This window comes from Eurypyga helias, unplaced genomic scaffold (genome assembly GCF_000690775.1).
Source record: "Eurypyga helias isolate BGI_N326 unplaced genomic scaffold, ASM69077v1 scaffold5410, whole genome shotgun sequence".
NCBI classification, from domain to species: Eukaryota; Metazoa; Chordata; class Aves; order Eurypygiformes; family Eurypygidae; genus Eurypyga; species Eurypyga helias.
The window spans coordinates 2,949-21,287 of NW_010226172.1; the positions used below are offsets into that span (position 1 = coordinate 2,949).

Sequence of the window (18,339 nt, forward strand, 5' to 3'; positions counted from 1 at the left end):
GGAATGAATGTAGAAGGGAGCAAATGCAAAGCTCTTGGATTTCTCTCTAAGATTAATCACAATTAATTAATCCCTTTTTCACGGGTGGTAGCTCTTCATTCTGGCCACCGTTCAAGAAAATAATCACATTCAGAAAGTTTGAGTACATAAGACCCAGTTTGTATCTCAGGTATGCAGGTGATGGCAAGGGTACAGGTAGGTCCTTGCCATGATTGCAGTGCAGTGTCACTGTGCGAGAGATGGCAGAGCTGCACCGTTCCCTCCAGCCAGTGCTCGTCGGCACTGCTGGTGACTTCTGCTGTCCCCCACCATGTGCTTGGGTTTTTGTCAAGGAGGGCGTATTCATGTGATAGAGTATTTTAAAGAAGGTTTGAGTAAGAGATGTATTTGTGGCTGTTAGAACCAGAAGGGTAGAGAGTAGTTTTGAAAGGAGGGCAGAAGCTTTGCAGAAGAAGCAGTGGGTGACAGAAGACAGATTCTGGCAAGAATGAGGGAAAGGGGGAATGTCATAAAAAGAAGCAGGGCAATGCAGGGAGACAAAGCTTTATTTCACGTAATCTGGGTTGCTGGCCTCCTGAAAAGCTGTTTTTCTAGTTTGCTGCTCACCATGCTGTGGCAGTTCTGCCCTTGCTGTACAGGGTTGTGTGTTGTTATCCCATACAGCTGGCAATGGAAACTCCATTGCTTTAGTTCTGCAGCTGAGCCTGCAACATTTCTGCATGTTTAGAAGTGATAACCGGTAGAAAGTGTGCTGAGGTCACACAGAAGGGAAAGCAGAGCAGTCCCAAACATTTAGGTGAGTTCCTGTGAGGGATTAGTGTCCACCTTGGTGACTGTTCAAGTTCACAGAAAATACATGCTTCACAGTTGAGCACTACACTGGGACTGCAGCCGTGATCCCACCTGGAGACGTGTGCCTGGTCAACGCGGCCATCCTGACTGCCCTGTGCCGTGCAAGAGGGTGCCTGCGTTGGCTTGTGCACATAGGCTGGGACTGGATTTCCTTCATCCCCTCAGTAAATCAAAGCCTATCACAGCTTGATTCAGAGCACTCCTAAATAAATGAGTCTTTCATCTGGTGTCAATAGGATTTCTAGTCTCTTTCCCATTCCTTGTCATCCTTGCGTCCCCAGAGAATATAGTCAATCGCAGGAGACTGTAGCAATCAGGACTTGCAGATTATGTGGCATCCAGGCACAGCCTTGAGGAGTCATATTTGCTGACATTAAGTTGACTACAGCTTTATGGTCATTTTACACATGACAGCATGTCAGCTGTGTAAACCTCGCTGGAGCAGGAGATTGCCTATGACTAGCTGCTTTGAAATTGAAATGATTTGTCTGTGTCTACGTGGACTGAAAATAATGGCTATTGTTTGCTAGTCAGTGCAATTTCTCAAGCTTCTTTTCTAATTCAATGTAATTTTGTAGTCGAGACAAGGCATTCAGGGGGCTCATGATGCAGGTGTGTTCCAGACCCCGACTTCATCAGTGACTCCCATCAGATCTAATGGGCTTCACCCCAAAAGCACCAGGTCATACTGTATTTTCCTAACTTTGGTAGAATTTATTCCAAGGGAAATCCGTGCCCTTGCAGGGGCAAGTATTACTCAAGGTCACTTAGGATAACAGGAACAAACTCTAACTGATGTGATTTCTGTGAACAACCTGTGGATTAAGGTACTGTTTAGCATAACTGGTGTAGAGTTTGAGACCAGTTTCCTGTGCTTTTGGTGTAATTGTATAGATAATGATGGATGTGCTAGTCTGCACCTTGAACCAAAGCTCCTGTTCCAATGATTATTCCTGTTCTCATTTTTCAAACTTAACAAAGCTATATAAAATTTGTGTTGTAGTTAAACAACGGGACAATACTTTGAGTATGGCTTTTGAACATAATTCTGTACAAGTCAGCTATATTTTGCTTTAAATTAGCATACAAAAATTAAATGTTTTGACTTATTCTTCTTCAGCAAAAGCTAGAGTTTCCTTGGGCCTACAAGGAAGCTGAGGGGGGACTTTTTGCAAGGGCCTGTAGTGACAGGACAAGGGGGAATGGGTTTAAATTGAAAGTGGGAAGGTTTAGATTAGATATCAGGAAGAAGTTCTTCACGGAGAGGGTGGTGAAGCACTGGAACAGGTTGCCCAGAGAAGCTGTGGAAACCCCATCCCTGGATGTCCTCAAGGCCAGGCTGGATGAGGCTTTGAGCAACCTGGTCTAGTGGAAGGTGTCCCTGCCCATGGCAGGGGGGGTGGAACTAGATGATCTTTAAGGTCCCTTCCAACCCAAACCATGATTCTATGAGTTCCTACATGTTCCATAACCTGACCAGTCCGTGTGTCACAAGAAAAACAGAAATCTTTTGTTTAAACTTTTGTGATATTCTATTTCACATGACTTGAAGTACAATGAAGATTGGGATAAACAGACTTTATGCAATACCACATATTAGCACAGAACATTTTATAAGAGAAAAGGAATAAAGACTCCCACTGAAAAGCTGCTGGTGTCAAATAATCTTTTATTTTGCTGTTGTTGACTTGCTCCTGCCTAAATGACAAGGGCTTAGCTACCACCAGGAAACAATATTCCAACCAACGCTTGTGAAACCCCATATAATTCTTTCAATACAATAAATGAGAAAATATTTATTCTGGTCAAGAAAGAAGGCTACTTTTTACAAATGTCCTTTCCAAGCACATGAATGGATCTTAAACTGCATGTCTGAAGTTTGGGTGAACTTCAGGGTTGATGTCACATACCACACTCAAAAGCTTTTTCATCATGCTCTCCATGTTCTTGTGGTAGCTGCTAGTGAGGTTTTGGATGCTTTCTCTTGTTTGCTCTTCTATTTTAGCAGAGAGGTTACCTTGGGAGCCCATTACCTGAAAAGCAGAAGTCCTCTGAGCAAAATAAAGGGTTATATATGACTATGTTTATTGTACTTTCCTTCATCATCTAGCATAAACAACGCAAACATGTCACACTGTTTCCTAATAGGAAGGGTATGATCTAGGTGGAACTGTATGCATAAAAACAGGATTAAAGGGAATTCTTTCATATGCTCATTAGCAATAGGAATCTCACCATGTAGTGAAAGTTTCCCATCTCACTGTGGGAACAGCACTGTACGTGTTTTGTCTTTTATATCACTGATTTTAATTTGGTTTCTATTTTAGTGACTAGTCAACTAAGTTCTGTCATCAGCGTGCTTCACTTGGCCTCACTGAGAATGAATGTGAGTGCATCTAAGAAGTAAAACTTGGGAAAGCCTTCCTGACAATGCATAATTACAGTTTCAGAGTACTTGAAATGTCTTCAGCAGTTAGTGATGTATAACCCTCAACAGGCCTCAGACAAGGTCTTTTAATTTTACATTTTCTTATCTGGCGAAATACCAGACAGCTTCTGGCACAGTTAATATCAGGACGTTTGCTTAGAATTTAATTGACTCTAGACTCGCTGAACATTTTAGCAAGGTTATGTTATAAACAGATGCACACGTTCCAAATCTGTGACTTTGCCCCCACCTCCCCCACTGCCCCAACATCCCTTGAATTCTCCCCTTATGGAAAAGTCCTTCAGATAACGGCAGAGAAATTGGTTTCTAGCTAAAGAATTCCACAGGGAACAGCAGAAGACATTTCTGCATGCTAACGGAGTAAGAAAGGAATAAGTAACATATTCTTCTTGTTCCTGCCATGGTTCTCTGGGTGGACTAGCACCTGAAGCTAACCTGTGATGTTAGTGGGATACCTAGAAAATGATCAGAAACAAGGCAGGAGTCAGTAGCTTTATTCTCCATGTGATTTAATCCCAAGTCCTTAAAAGCAGGAAGAGCAACTGAGTTAAGATCTTTTGCACAAATCACCTTTGCAATTCTTTTAATCAGTACCTGGCAACATAGTAAGAAGTTTGTCTGTAATCCAGGTGTAAAATGCTCTGTGATTTGGAAAAATACAGGATGTAGGCATAATTGTAAATATCGAGAAAAGATTACAGTTTTCTATATTAACTATTTTTAGCTGACATGTTATTTTAGCTTTTAGACAAGTTGTAAGGGTCTTATGTGGGAGACATTGTACAGCTTAGATCAGATTTATGAAGCTGATTTTTTCTGCTGGGGAAAATAACTTCCTAGAGATCCCAGATGGTTGCACGTTGTCCAATTCCTAAATACTTTTGAAAAACCTCAAGAAAAGTAGTATAATTTTAAGAAGAGCCTCTGGAGACTGGGAAACTGCTCTCTTGATTCATACTAATACTGTGACTTGAGATTGTTGATTCTTATTCTTCTATGTATTTCTTTCCCCCTTTTTCTGCTTCTGAACTGAAGACTTTTTTCTTGTCAGAATGCAGACAACGCTCGGCTTAGTCTGTTCTTTCTGCTGGCCTTGAAGTTCTGTCCCTTGTTTTGCCTTTACTGGTTTTACGCTATTGTCATTCCCAAGTTGTTAAAACTTTACATTCACTTGGAAGCCACAAAATTCAGAACTAGGCTGCATGTCTCCAGAGTTCAGTGATCTCAGGTCCTGAGTACAAACACCGTGAGCACTAGCAAAACTGGTTTGAGATCTGGGCTTAACTTTTGTATATTTTGAAAAAAGATCTTGCATATTGTCACTCTAACCTCAATTTAATTGTTATTTTCTGTTGCTGCTGTTGTTTATTCTGGACTGATGTGGAACATCTTGTAGTATGAGATAATTTACCCCAGTTTGGATACAGCAATACAAAGTAAGAGAAGGAATAGCATTAAATGAGACTGTGACAAAGAATTAAAAATACTTGTGTCTGAATATCTGCACCAGTAAACCGAACTGGGCATCAAACTTCCCTCTGCACTGGCTTAGTGGGAACTCCTGACTACCTTCCAGGCACAGATAAATGATGACATTTATCTGGGTAGATAAATGTTCGACATAATGGGGTCAGCATATGTGAAGGAGGGCTGCAGTAATCTTGCACAACGTGCTGTCATTCGAGAGGCAGTATGTGCTCTGTCCTGCTCGTGTGAAATGTTCAGTTTACAGTGGCCTTTCCCTGCAGCTTTAATTTTGTTTGTGATGAAAAAACTGAGTTCACACCAAAGCAACTTCTTTTCTCTTCTACTATTTCAGACCTAAAACAAGAAGTTGGGCTTGACTGAAAAGGTAAACAAATTTTAGAGGTGTTTTTACTTTATTTTAATGTCAGTAAACGTCTGAAATTGTACATATGAAACAATTCTACCTGGCCTGGCTGTGTGACAGTGTGTCTGTGGGCTGGCAATGTCTGTTAGAGACTTTGTGTGTATATCTGTTCCTAAGGCTTGTGATCTCTGCTGGAAAATGTTTCATGGTAAGTGTGACTGAAATTACAGGTTTGTAAAGCAGTTTTTATTTGACCTCTGGCTTTTTTTTTTGTGGCTGCTTTTGCAGATGCAGTTTCCTTGCCTTTGCACAAAACAGGTGGGGAAAAAAAATAAGAAAAAAAAATGTAAGACCAAGTTCATCAAGTAAAAAGAGAAGAAAACTGCAAGGTGGCATGAATGTATAAAATTGTACTATAATTCACATATGAAAATATCTGCCAGACCACTTTTATGTGAAAACATAGAGAAAAACTCAAAACTTTGGTGATATCAGGTCATCAAAGATGCAGTCAAAAAAGTCAGGTGAAGTGGAACAGAAATAGAAAGAAAGATTTTAAATCTTTGCTTTTACTGAAACATCCACCATAGGGAAACCTCCAGTTTCAAGACTGGAATGAGGTCTGTCTGGAGTTAAAGAAGACGCAAAGGTGTTTTTCCTTAAGGGAGATACATTTTCAAAGGACAAGCATGAATCAAGTACAGAACTTGGACAATTTTAATGGTGAAAGTCCACAATACCTTCTACAAGCGCATTTAAAGCCTGTGAAGAAGTCAAAATGAAGCAGGTACTCCTCATAGGCGACATCTCTCTGCTAAATCAGTATGGTCATGGTTTGCAGAAGTCTCCATGTAACACTGTTTACAGCAATTTGTTTTACCATTAAGCAGATTGACACTACAAAATAACATGTGCAGGTTTCTTACTTACATTTGTTTGCTTGTTCCTAAATTCCTTCTCCCTCTGTAACCGGTAATGATCTATCTCGGCTATAGCTTCTTCTTTGGCCTGCTTCAGTCTCTTTCCCTTTCCTAATTTGGGAAGAAACAGGGATTTACTTCACACTTGTCACTGTATCCCAAAAGATTAACCTTTCTAAATCAGAGGCATTTTACATGACATAGTAAACCAGACAAAACTTCAAGCAAAGTTAACAACAGCTTTATTTGTACTAGAATGGTCTGAAGAGCCAAAGTGGTTCAAGTAGGGTACTTTTTGGTCGAAAGCCAATCATGCAAGTACCCATTTTCTAAGACCAGTTCCCTGTGCGAAAGCACACATCAAATGCAAGGTTTGTTGGTTTTCTAACAACAAATGAAAAGCTTGTCGGTTTGTCTTTTTGCAACTACACATTTTCTCATAACACACATACTTTTTTTTTTTCTTTAATCACAGCTTGGTGTTTAAATAAATATCTGTCTTTCCTTCATCAGCAATAGTAGCAGCCAGATAACAGATTTTAGTTGTCACTGATGGGAAAAGACGTTATTCTGTAAGATTTGCTGTATTGATTGGTTGCCAGCATCCCTTCATCCTACACCAACTGGATTCTGCTTAGAGCTGGCAGATTTCCAAAGTACTACAAGATATGTCTTAACTCACTACCAAGCTGAGTTGCAACCACCAGGCTTTGTCCTGTTCTCACACACCTTTTTCCCCTAACATTGGTTAACTGCAGAGATGAATGATTAAGATAAAAAGGAGGTTAATGGTATTCTCTACCAATGCATAGAAAATATGATAGTGATTAAAAAGCATTTTCTTTTTTCCTTTTTGAACAGGAGAGTGATTTGTAAGGTGCCATTTTAGGCTCTTATGGAAACTAGAGCCTTTCTCCTGAATGTGCTTGTTTACATACTCAGTTTTGTTCATTGTGAATAGTTGCTTTATCTTAGGTAAAATGCTAAAGGTTTGTCAAATCAAGCCCACGTAAAGTCATTGCAGGTGTGGGCAGAAGGGGGTTCCTGGGTCTAGCAGGATGTTATACAAAGGATAGGAGTAAAAGGTTTGATGGGAATGTGGTGCTGAAGTTTTAGCATGAAGCAAATATTGACCATGTCATAACCACCCCACAGTGATGCATCTGTGTACCTGTTTTGGATAAAGTTGGTAAAGTTGCATGGGTTTCCACAGGACTCTGCTACACTACTTTGTGAGGGAAACCAGTCACTCTCTAACTGATGGGGCTGTAAACCTCTTGCACTGAAAGTTGATACGTTATATTTGAGACACCTGGGCTGATGCTGATTTTTGGGGTCTCCTTCTGTTGTAGTTAGAATTTTAGGAGTGGGAGGGGATAAGCTTGCTCGCTTTACTTAATGGGAGAAATGCCTTTGATGACTGAAAAACCTATTGCTTGGTTGTTTAAATTAGGATATCACAAGAATGAGAGAGTGGAGGTAAGGCAGCTGAAAACGCATCTTGATCTGATGTGTGAAACATCCATTTATTTACTTATTGTAACCATACATTTCACATTACTGAGTAATGGGAGTACTTTTGTAAGGTGTTCTTGGTTTTTGGTTTTTTTTTAAATCTTTCAATTCAAGCACACAAGTTGAAAACAGTACCTTTTCTGAAATCCTAAGGAACATTCTGCAACTAGGCTAGAAAGATGAGCATTAGTGTTTCTGATTTATTTTCTCCAGGCTGCTCCATTGGACTGGTTACACGTTCTGGGTTTCTGAAGCCTTAAGTGTGGCATATAGCCAATCTGTTTCCACTGAGCATGGCATAGTGAGGAAGCTCAATCTTGGGAGGAAGACTGTTGATTTTGGTACATCTGAGATTCAACAAAAGCCTGGATAAAATGCCTGATCCAGCAGGGAATTATTTGCCCAGTTGATGGCTCCTTCTGAAGTCATTATCTGCAGATGGGTGAGTAGAAGCAAAGAGATGACTGAAATGTGAATTCCCTTTCAAAGTCTTGATTCCTAGACTGATTTTTTTGGGTGTGTTTGCTGTGGCACCTGGGGTGCATGATTGTATAAAAGCTTTTTACAGGAAGGAGCAACCTGGTGAAAAACGAGATAGCTTTACTGACTCTTAGTTCATCAGTGCAGTTAATTATATTTCTCTGAGTCCTTCTGCCACCAAGGCACTGTGCTTATGTATAACAGGGCAGACAGGCAGTTTAAAACCTAGTGTGTACTTTCCCAGAGTTTGTATTTGTTTGATAAGGGCTGCTACTCTCAGCTTCTGCCACTCACTGTATGAAGTCCTGAGACCAGTATGCGGGAATTGACAAATTTGTGTAAGAGGCTGGCATCAGTTTGGACAACAAAATTTGGATCCAGGTCTGTATTTTGAAGTTTCCATTATTCTCCTCTCCAAATTTGGAGCTGATCAGCCTTTTATAGAGTTTTTCTCTAGGAGTGGAGATGTGGGGTGATTCTCTGGAGCTGGAAGTCGGTGGATGAAGCTGTGCCAGTTTCACCAGCTGAGGAACTGGATCTCGATAGCAAATTAAATTATTTCAAAATCATTGGGATTTTAATTTCAAATTCCATCTGGGGGGCCATCTGTAGTAAATATGTTGCATATTTGGCCAACAAATAGATAAATAAATCCATTTAAAATGCACAAAATGGAAAGAGATTAACTGTGAAACAACAGTTCATTTGCCTGACAATGTAACTAGTGAACCAAAAGGTGTGTGTATATATATATATGTATATACATGTCAGCTCTTGACAGTGCACTGGAGTAAGCACAACACACAGGGTGTTGCTGCAGGGTGGCAGCCATTTCATTTTTCCTTGATGTCTTGAAAAGTAAATTGCTACTAGTTCAACAACGTGGACAGGATCGGCAACTGCCAACATATGTGATAGTGCATATGCTGCACCTGATGAAGTTAAGCAGAATCTAGAGCTTACGCTGCTGTTTCACAAGACAAACCAAAATTAATTAATCAGTCTGTTATTAACCACTTGTCTGCTACCTTAGTTGTGCAATGTGAGATCGCCTTTTCGAAGCCTTACTGCATGGGAATCTCTGCAGAGCACAGCCGAGCTGAAATCAAACCTTACGCACTGAAGGGTGGCAGAGCATTGAAATTCAGCCAAGATAATGCAAAAAGAGGGCATGAAACACAGAAGGATGGACAAACCAACCTGTCCCTATTACATTTCCTTAGGGATCTTAAAGGTGCGGTACATAAAGTTCCAAATTTGAAGAGACTTTTGCCCCAAAGGGCGTGTTGTGGGGGCCAGGTTTGCTGCTGCCCCTCTGTCCCTTGCTTCCCACCCTTGAAGGCAGGGAGCAGCAAAGCAGCCGTGCTGCGCCTGGTTTCCTTGTCCACTGCTGTCCATGATTATGGTAGACGACAGCCTATACATTTCTAGCCATCATGTTAAATTGACCAAATCTTAACCAACTTTCTGTGACAAGTCAACCCTGTATTTTCTTAACTAACCTGGGAAGGCATTATTGTCATGGACAAAGGTTTTATTCTTCTTTCTAGGTATTTCTGTGATGTTAAGGAAATACCGAGATCTGGTTAGATCTAAAAGAACTGGTGAGTTTTGTAGGTTGTTGGGGTTTTTTTTAGATCTAGCAAGAAAAATACAGTACAAAGCAAAATGTTGCATTCTAATTTGCTCAAACACTCAGTCATCGTATTTTCCAAAAACTCTAATTTGCTCAAACACTGTCATCGTATTTTCCAAAAACTGTTGTGTTAAAACTGGCTTTCTGTTTTCAAGCATATCATCTAGGCTTCTAGCTGAATTTCTGCATAGAAATCATGTCATATGAAGAAGTTGCCAAAAATTAATACTCTTTTATTTAAATAGGACTATTTCAGTTGTCTTCGACACTGTTAAATTATCTGCAAAATGGGATTTAGGGATGCTCATTTTGAGAAGACAATTTTGCACTTTAAAGAAAATACAATGGAAGCAGCTGATCAGTATGTATAGCTTTTGGTTTTTTTCAGTAGATGAAATATGTCCTGTGTGTTTTCCAAGAGAGCGCCACGAATATGATTCTGTTTACAATATCTTATTTTGATTAACGTTTCCTTTTAATCTGATTTCCTGAAATCTTTCATTGGAGTTACCATTTTATTAAGCAGCAGAAATTCAAGCCAAGATGTAAAAATGTATAGGAAAATAAACCCAGTTTTCATGACACATTTGTTTCCCTTGTTTTACCCAAAATCATTTTCAGGAATTGATGTCTTTGCCCTGATAATGATCAGTTATTTCTGGGATCCAAATTATGCTTAAAAGCAAAAATGATGGATAAAGCAGTGCTATGTATAAAAGGCTACAGGACTGCAGGCTGTTTTGGTTTGTGTTCAGTCAGTTTAATAGTTTTAACCTTGCATGTGAGCATTTCCCAACAAAGGATTACTAATTTGTTAGGTATAAATGATATCCACCAATGATACTGTAAAGACATTGCATAGGATAAAGGGTATGGAGCAAGAAGTATGAAAAAGCATATATGTACAGAGGAGTTTTAGCTCTATATTTTTGCTTTGGTCCATGTCTACAAATAAATTTTATTTGTTAATTTTTCACTTATCCAAAGTGGATTTTGCATTATAAACAGCTGCACATATGTCTGAAAAAACTAGGCCCACTGTCTGTATATATACAATATTGTGTGTTCATGCTACATTTTGATCTGGTTATGTATCAACTGTAAACACTGAAGGGGTTTGCATAAGGGTAGTTTTGCTAACGACATTTCCTTGAAAATGGCTTTTCCTGGTTGTGTCCCACGAACCATCCGCACTTGGTTTCAATGTCATTCGTGCAGTGGTGTTGTGCAATGGCTGTTTGTGGTGACAAAGGAGAGCATAGGTGATGTTTAGCAGGGACGGGACTGTGTTAGCAGTCACTGGATGGGTTCATTGCTTTCACTGGCAGCCCAGATCCGCAGAGTGCCAGGCCCCGAATAGAAGCTGCTGATCTGAACTGGTACCAGGTGGATCTGGGCTGGTGTTTCCTGGGGTGAAGCAGCACGACCTCACCTTGTTTCTCTAAATTGTGTGTGCACAGGTTAACTGATTGCACTGGATGTGTTGGTTGCGTTTCGTGTGTTTCCTTTTACCTCAGTTTTTACTCTTGGAGACAAACTATGCAGTCCTTTACACTGATCTAACTGCAGAATCACTTTGAGGAAGACAGTGTTTGAGTTTTTCTGGCTTGGCAGGGTTGGATTTGGCATGAAAAGAATCCCTTTTGTCCTTGCCCTACAGTATTTGGGTTATGCTAGTACAGTTAGGTATCATCTAAGCTGGTGTAGTGACATTGCTATGAAAAATGTTGAAATTAAGGTCAACATGGAAATTTAAAAATTTTTATTTTGTAGCTTCACTGCAAACCTATTGTAATTTTGAATATAACAGTGATTTTCTAGATATAATTATTATGTTAGATTAGCAATAATTTTTGGTTTAGCACAGAAATCCAGGGTGGAGTAGTCCTTAGAAAAATCCTGAATCATTGAGGCCTGAACTTCCTTGTGTGATCCATGAGATCTAAAATTCACAAGTGCTTTGCTGCTTGCACCCTAATAGAAACAGTTGGCAATATTTAACATGAACAAAAAGGAGCACCAAAGTCTTTAGATTATAGATGAATATGCCATGTCAGCAGTTATTTGAACTTTTTCTCTTGATCTGCTATACTGAGGAATAAAATCTCTCAAAAGTGCTTGAGGTTTTTTGCAGGATTGCACAGAGCTGCTGAGGCTGGAAGGGGCCTCTGGGGTCTGCTCCAACCCCCTGCTCTCACAGCAGGCTTGGCAAGGGCAGCTTGACTGGGACCGTAATCCAGTGGGATAAGAATTTCTCAGGATAGAGACTCCACAGCCTCTCTGAGTAGCCTGTTCCTGGATTTGACCTCCCTCACAGTTATAGAGTTGTTTTCTTATGTTTAAATTTATGCTATCATCTCTTGCTCTTTCAATGGATACCACTGAGTCTGTCTTTATTTTTTTCCCAGATTTTTATGTATAAGAAATTTTTATTTTGCTTCATAATTTTTATGAAGGCAGAAAAATGTTTGGCTTTAAAATTAGTAGAGCAGCAAGTCATACGGATGAAATATTTTTACTCTAAATGTTTTTACTGATAGAAAAATTCTTAATAGCTGTTTTTCTGTAGCTGCTGAGTATCTCCTACCTCACACTAATACACTGGCAGGTGTAGGCAGTGGTTTAAAGCAAGTTTCTGATTCCGGTATCTGGAAGATACTTCAGCTGTAAGAAGCCCTGTGCTCATCACAAGCACTCTGTGTAGGGCTGAGGTGATTACAGGGGAGTGTGTTTTTTGCGGAGTAGAATATATGCACCCGTAGCCATGACTCATCATTAGTTGTTACTTTTATGTTATAATGATGCTTTTAGGTTTTTTTAGTGTCTTAATCTTGTTAACTGGCTGTTTTAGAAAAAGCCCATCTGACTTGCCTGGTTTTAAAAACCAAAGCAAACTAAACACAAACAAGCAAAACAAAATCAAAACCAAAAGTAGAGGGTAATCAGCATCAAACTATCATAGCTAGAGACTGATTCCGCAGCCTGTGTTCAGCCCAATCCCCCACTCCCTCCTCTGGGGCTGTGTATTCCCAGGTCAGGCACTTTATTGCTCCTTTTTCCCGGGAACTGTGCGTCTCCCCTGCCCTACCTGAGAAGGGAAGAACCATCCCTCTGAACACACCTGGTTTGCCTAGATAAGGTTTGAATCACTTAATTATTCCTTGCTTTCAGGATGGGAGCAGCAACCCCAAACACCTTTTAAGTGAGCCTTCTCTTTTATGAAGATGAGAGAGACTATTTTTTGTCATTTTGTTTGTTTGTTTGTTTTAGGTTTTTGTGAGTTTTTCTTTGGGTTTTTTTTCCCCCTTCTGTTTGATCTGTAAGGCACAGGCAGTGGCTGGGTGCTCAGGGAAGGGATATTGCCTTCCTACATATTTTCTGTGTGCTGTTGTACAAGTTCTCATGCCACTAATAATTAATGAACACACAGCAATGCTGAATTCTGTGTAGAAAGGATATAGGAACTGCACAAACTATTTTTATTTAGATTCTATTTCTCCATGGAAAGCAGAATATATACCTTCATCACACTCTTGCAGCACATGACATGATCTTCATGCATTTTGGTTGAGTCCTGCAGGACAACATTGTTTCCTGCTGCTGGTTTCTAAATCAAGGTAACTCCATGAAACAGCATTAATGATTCAGTGCTAATGCAGGTCAGCGACTCATGTGGTTGGTACCTTCGTTCAGGAGGATAAGGTCACCATATTTTGCATTAAATCACTGGGAGATGAATGCAGAAAATTAAATAAATAGATAATGGAAATACTGCCAGGAGAATTATTTCTTTTATTGAAATTATTCCAGTAGATACCTGCATTTTCATATTTGTTATTATTACTTTTTTGCTTATATTTGACTAGAATAAAAATATATTACTTTATATCTACACATGCTTTACCCTGAGCATTAGGCATTCATCAAACAAGATGGTTATTTTAAATTGAACTCTAATCACTTGCTGGTTGCTTATACCACGTAATTACACTTACAAGAATGACCTATCACAGTATTGACAGTGCTTGTGATTCCATGACTTTCATTACTAACCTTGTGCTGAAGTCTCCCTTTGTTTTCATATAATTTTTTTGAAGCCCAGCTGAGTTTAGAAGGCAAGTTAATAGATTTCAGAAGTAAAGAAGACGACTGAAAAATTTATACAAGACCTATAAAAAGAAATGGAGAGTGTGGAGTCTGGACCTCCAGAGCTGGCGGCCAGAGGTGTGTAGGCTTCTAGTTCAAATACCTAAGGAAGGCTGTAATGATTTATTGGCATTGAGATAAAGCAAGGATAAATCTAGCTGACAGGATGCATATACCAAGGAAAACCTTGTTTAATGCAGTAAATCACATGTGCGCACAGACGTTCGGGTTTGGGTAAGTGCCTGGCTGCAGTCAAGGCACAGCAAGTGAGAAGAAAGAATAGGAGCAGCACAGCTGCGATATATGAGATGGAATAATGTTGCTTTTCTGTGAGCCGCTGTAATTCTGAAGGGTTTACAGTAGTAAACTACAGTAAAACCAAGCCAGTTACTCACTTTTTTTTGCTTCTTCCAGTTTGTCCTTGGCACGTTTTTCTGCCTGCAGAAGCTGCTGGATTCCCTGAGACTGGCTGGTCATGCTGATTGCTGAGGCTGGTGCCCTTCTTTGGGGACAGGAGCTCGGAGGGAGTTTTATACAGCTGCCAGCCTCTTCCTTGTGCTTTTTGTTCTGTCTGTTATTACAACAGCCTGCTAGATCACGCCAAACCAGCCGGCTCTGCCTGGATTGCTGCTGGGCAAAAAGGCCTGCGACTGAAATCGGAAAAACACAGCTGCGAGGTTGAAAGAAATGTTCTCCCCTGCTCAGGGTCACTGGGAAGCTGAAGTGCCTGATGAACACATTGGGAAAAGAAGAGCAGAGCACTCCAAGTGGCTTGTAGTCTAATGTTGCTTTTTTTTTTTTTTAAATAATCTTATATTGCTGAAGCAGAATATAGTTAATCTTGTCAATGGAACTGAGGGGAAAAAATGTGTTTCTTGGAATTTCCTTTTAATGAATCTTCTGAGAATATGAAGGATCAGGCTCAGTTAGCAAGTAGTTTTGGTTGAACACAGTGAACTGTTTGCAAGCTTCTGTTTGGTGTTACTTATTAACATTATTTGTTTGACTTTTTTTTTCACTTAAAAAACCCATCTTCATTGAAAATTAATTCATCAGGGTCTACAGTTTAAAAAAATGTGATGGTTGAGGTGTGCTCTGTGTTTTAATCTGATGTGTGCTGTGGGAAGCTGTGGGGTTAGCTCTAAGTTACAGGCTCTGGGAAGATATGACTGCTGGTCTAAGTTTACTTTCAAGTCCTACTAACACCTACGACAGTCAAACGAATGTGTGAGCATGGCTGTAGATGCAAATGCTCTTCCCTATGGTAGGCGAGAGTGTCTTGTAAACTACTGCATGAATGAGCAGCACATTTGTATTTTGAATCCTTATAAAAAAACCACAACAGATCCCACTGTCGGAGGTATTTGGCCATTGCACAGGACGGGGACATGCCAAGATGCATAATTAAAATACATGTTTTAAAAAATATTTCATAGCATGAATAAAGTGTATTTATTGCAAATACTTCTGACACCATTGTGTCAGGACAAGAGATCACCTTCTGATGTAAATGGGTTTTTCTGGCTGCAATTATGTACATACTTACACATATATATATATATATATGATTTATATACAAAAATTATATTTATTTCGTGCACTTTGCTCAAGGCCCTCGCTGTAGGGCCCTTTCTTTTCCAGGGCTTCCTAGGGCAGCTGTGCCATGCTACTTGCTTGCTGCAAGGCTTGTTATCTGGTCATTATAAGGAAATGTGTACTGTTGTTATGAAGTTGGTTTTTATTTTTTTTCCTCCCAAATAGCTGCAGGCTTGATGAGAAATGGAGGGAGAAGCCGCTTGAGCCTTTTGCCCTATTCCTGTCTTCAGCTATGCTCTGAATGACGGTAGCACTGAGACTTTGAGAGGGAAGTTGTTTTGTTTTCTGATTTGTAATACCACAGAGTCAGATTCAGCCTGGACTTCCTATTGAGAAAATGCCTATTTTTTTCAGTGTATTAGACACTGAGTTTCTTCCTTCATCCAGAAACCGTGTGAAACGCCTTCTCATCTCCAGCACTGAAATCGGAGATCTGCTCTAGCTGCAAAAGAGCACTCTTTTTAGAAGATTTTAATGCATAGCCTTGAAGTTTATTTTAGTCAGACATATAAGAGGAAGTGATCAGTTGTGCAGAAAATGTGGAAACTGTAGGGTTAGGAAGCCTATTGTGCCACTGAGGCTCAGCTCCAACCAATCTGGCTGGCAAAGAAAAGCAGAAGTGGAAAATTAAAGTAAAAAATGAAGAGATTTGGTATACTTGGGGCAGGAAACTTGGGCACAGAACTTTAAAGCAGTAGTTACTCAAAAATTAAATAATAAGTGGAAATGTCAAGTTTGTCTCAGACTAAACTAAATTGTTTAAGAGTTTCTGGACTTGGCTGAAAGCATCAGGGGTCAGACCCTTTGATTTTTCAGAGCAGTTCTCAATGCTGCAGTTATGTTACATGGGCCTCAGTAATGATCTGAATTTTGGTATTTACAGTCTGTTAATTTTAATTAATATTTCACAGAAAATAGTTCTATGTGTTGAATTTTAATGGAAAAAATCTACCCTTGAACGAATATTAAAAAAAAATTAATATTTTTTTTAAGCAGATCATTTGAGCTGCAGATGTCACAGTTCACATATTTCAATGTTTTTTCTGAATAAAAAAAATCTCAGTTTATAATTTTCCTTGTAGTTAGTTCATATAAACAGTGGTGGCATGCCATACTGGTACTCCTCATGACATTGGGCAGGTACTGGTATGCCTCTGCAAGGGAGATGTTGATAATTTATTTTGGCTGGTGCTTATACATATTTTTTTTAGACTCCAGACAAAGTAATGCCACTTAAAACTAATTTGAAAGGTTGTCTGGTGCTGATGATCTCAGACTATGTTGACATGCATCCCACTTAATGGATAATTCATTAAAATAAAGTAGGTTGAGCCACCAACTGACCAAACAGGCTCCTACTTCATCACACAACCTAATAAGAAAGTTCTCTGTCATAATTGCTGGCTTTCCAAGTCAGCTCCAGAGTCATTTAATTAGAGAAGAGAAGCAAATGTGGTAACTGTGAACGGGAGGCAGAAGAGGTGTTAGTAGAGGGAGGGAGGGCAGATAGAAGTTTGGGTTGTGGGTTTTTTTTTCCTTCCCCCCCTGCTTCTCCTAAGACTCCTCCCTTTTCTTCTCAGCATCTCATCTTGCTATCTCAGTCCCCAGAATTTCCTGAGCCTTTTCTGGTGATCCCCATTGACAGAAAGAGAAAAGGGTGCTCAATTCTGGCATTCTTGCTCCCCCAAAGTAAAGCTGTGGAGCAGTGAAATGAGGAGTTGTATAAGGGCTGAGAGACCCTGCTGAGCTCCCCCAGCTCATCTGCAGCTTAACCAGCAGAAACACTCTAAATCAGGCATTTCTAGTTTAAACAGAGGTTGAGTAGCTGCTGTTTTTCCTCTCTGCAGGGGGAAGGTCAGGACCAGTGGGTAAATTAATCCCAGGTAGTTCAGATTATTTAATTTGGAAAAAATGTACTTGCTGTTTGTCAGATTGAACTTTATCTAGCATGAGTGTAACAACTTCTTAGTCCATCTACCACTGAGCAGTAAAGGCAGTGCTGTGGCATCCTTTTCTTGTGGTTTAACTGTGCACGGGCTCTCCTGTATGTAGGAGGGCAGCAAGCAGAGTTTCTGCTGAAATGTGTTTTAAGTTGAAGGTCTCCCATACATTGCCTTTGTGACTGTGTTTCCCGAAGCCCACATGATTTTTTTTTTTTAACCACTTTATTATAAAAATTATTCTTTCCAAATGAGCTGCTGTGACTACTAAGTAGTATGGTTTGTTCGGGCTGCATCTTCAAAGCAGTGACATTGATTCAATGATTACGTGTTACCATCAGCAGCACATCAGGCAGGGCAGCTGGTGCAGGTGCTTTTGTGTGTCAGTGTGTGCCTTCTGTTTTCTTGCTCTAGAAAGGCCCAAGTAAGGAAAGGCAGGGTGCACACCTGCACAGCTTCCTAAATCACACTAGGGACTGTTTTTCTTATGAAAACGAAGCACCTTCAAATAGAGTAAGATCTATCATGTTGAGAAAGAGTAAAAAAGAGATTGAGAGTTCTCAATCATGGCTTTTCTCTCTGAATTCAACAACCACGTTTGCTTATACTAAAAGAAAAATAGTTATAAACTTTGCACTGAAGTAATTAAGTCTGCAAGAGAAGATTCTCGCTGCAGTGTTTTCTGACAGTGATGTTCTTGCTCTGTTGACATCGGTGTGGTTGACCTCAGCAGCCTGAATTTCACCCAGATGCCTGAAAAATATGGGAACAAATAGGTAAGCAATGATGGAATAAATATTAAAATATTGCCAGAGGCAGGTTGCTGCGTGAGTCAACACACACCCCAGCTTCACTCAGATAGATGTCTGTCTACCTTATATTGAACACCTACCTGTAAACCAACTCATATTTTTTCCTAATTTTGGCGTATGTCTAGATATGAGTAATTATATTTGCAACTATAGTTGGTTTAG

At 39.8% G+C, this 18,339-nt stretch overlaps 1 protein-coding gene across 1 annotated transcript; it reads right to left on the bottom strand.

Moving 5' to 3' along the window:
- Positions 1–2,711: 2,711 nt before the first annotated feature.
- ATP6V1G3 (ATPase, H+ transporting, lysosomal 13kDa, V1 subunit G3) lies at positions 2,712–14,306 on the bottom strand. Its single transcript, XM_010151868.1, has 3 exons — positions 14,225–14,306; positions 6,063–6,163; positions 2,712–2,885 (listed from the first exon to the last, which is right to left on the bottom strand). The coding sequence occupies exons 1-3, from the start codon at positions 14,304–14,306 to the stop codon at positions 2,712–2,714; spliced, it is 357 nt and encodes a 118-aa protein (XP_010150170.1).
- Between the last annotated feature and the right edge of the window lie 4,033 nt (positions 14,307–18,339).

Bases quoted from the DNA above. Each gene is read 5' to 3' on its own strand.
- ATP6V1G3 (XM_010151868.1), bottom strand. From the start codon at position 14,306: ATGACCAGCCAGTCTCAGGGAATCCAGCAGCTTCTGCAGGCAGAAAAA. The intron at 6,164-14,224 runs GTGAGTAACTGG...TTCCCAAATTAG, and splicing joins ACTGGAAGAAGCAAAAAAAA to GAAAGGGAAAGAGACTGAAG. The intron at 2,886-6,062 runs GTAAGTAAGAAA...TCTGCTTTTCAG, and splicing joins TTAGGAACAAGCAAACAAAT to GTAATGGGCTCCCAAGGTAA.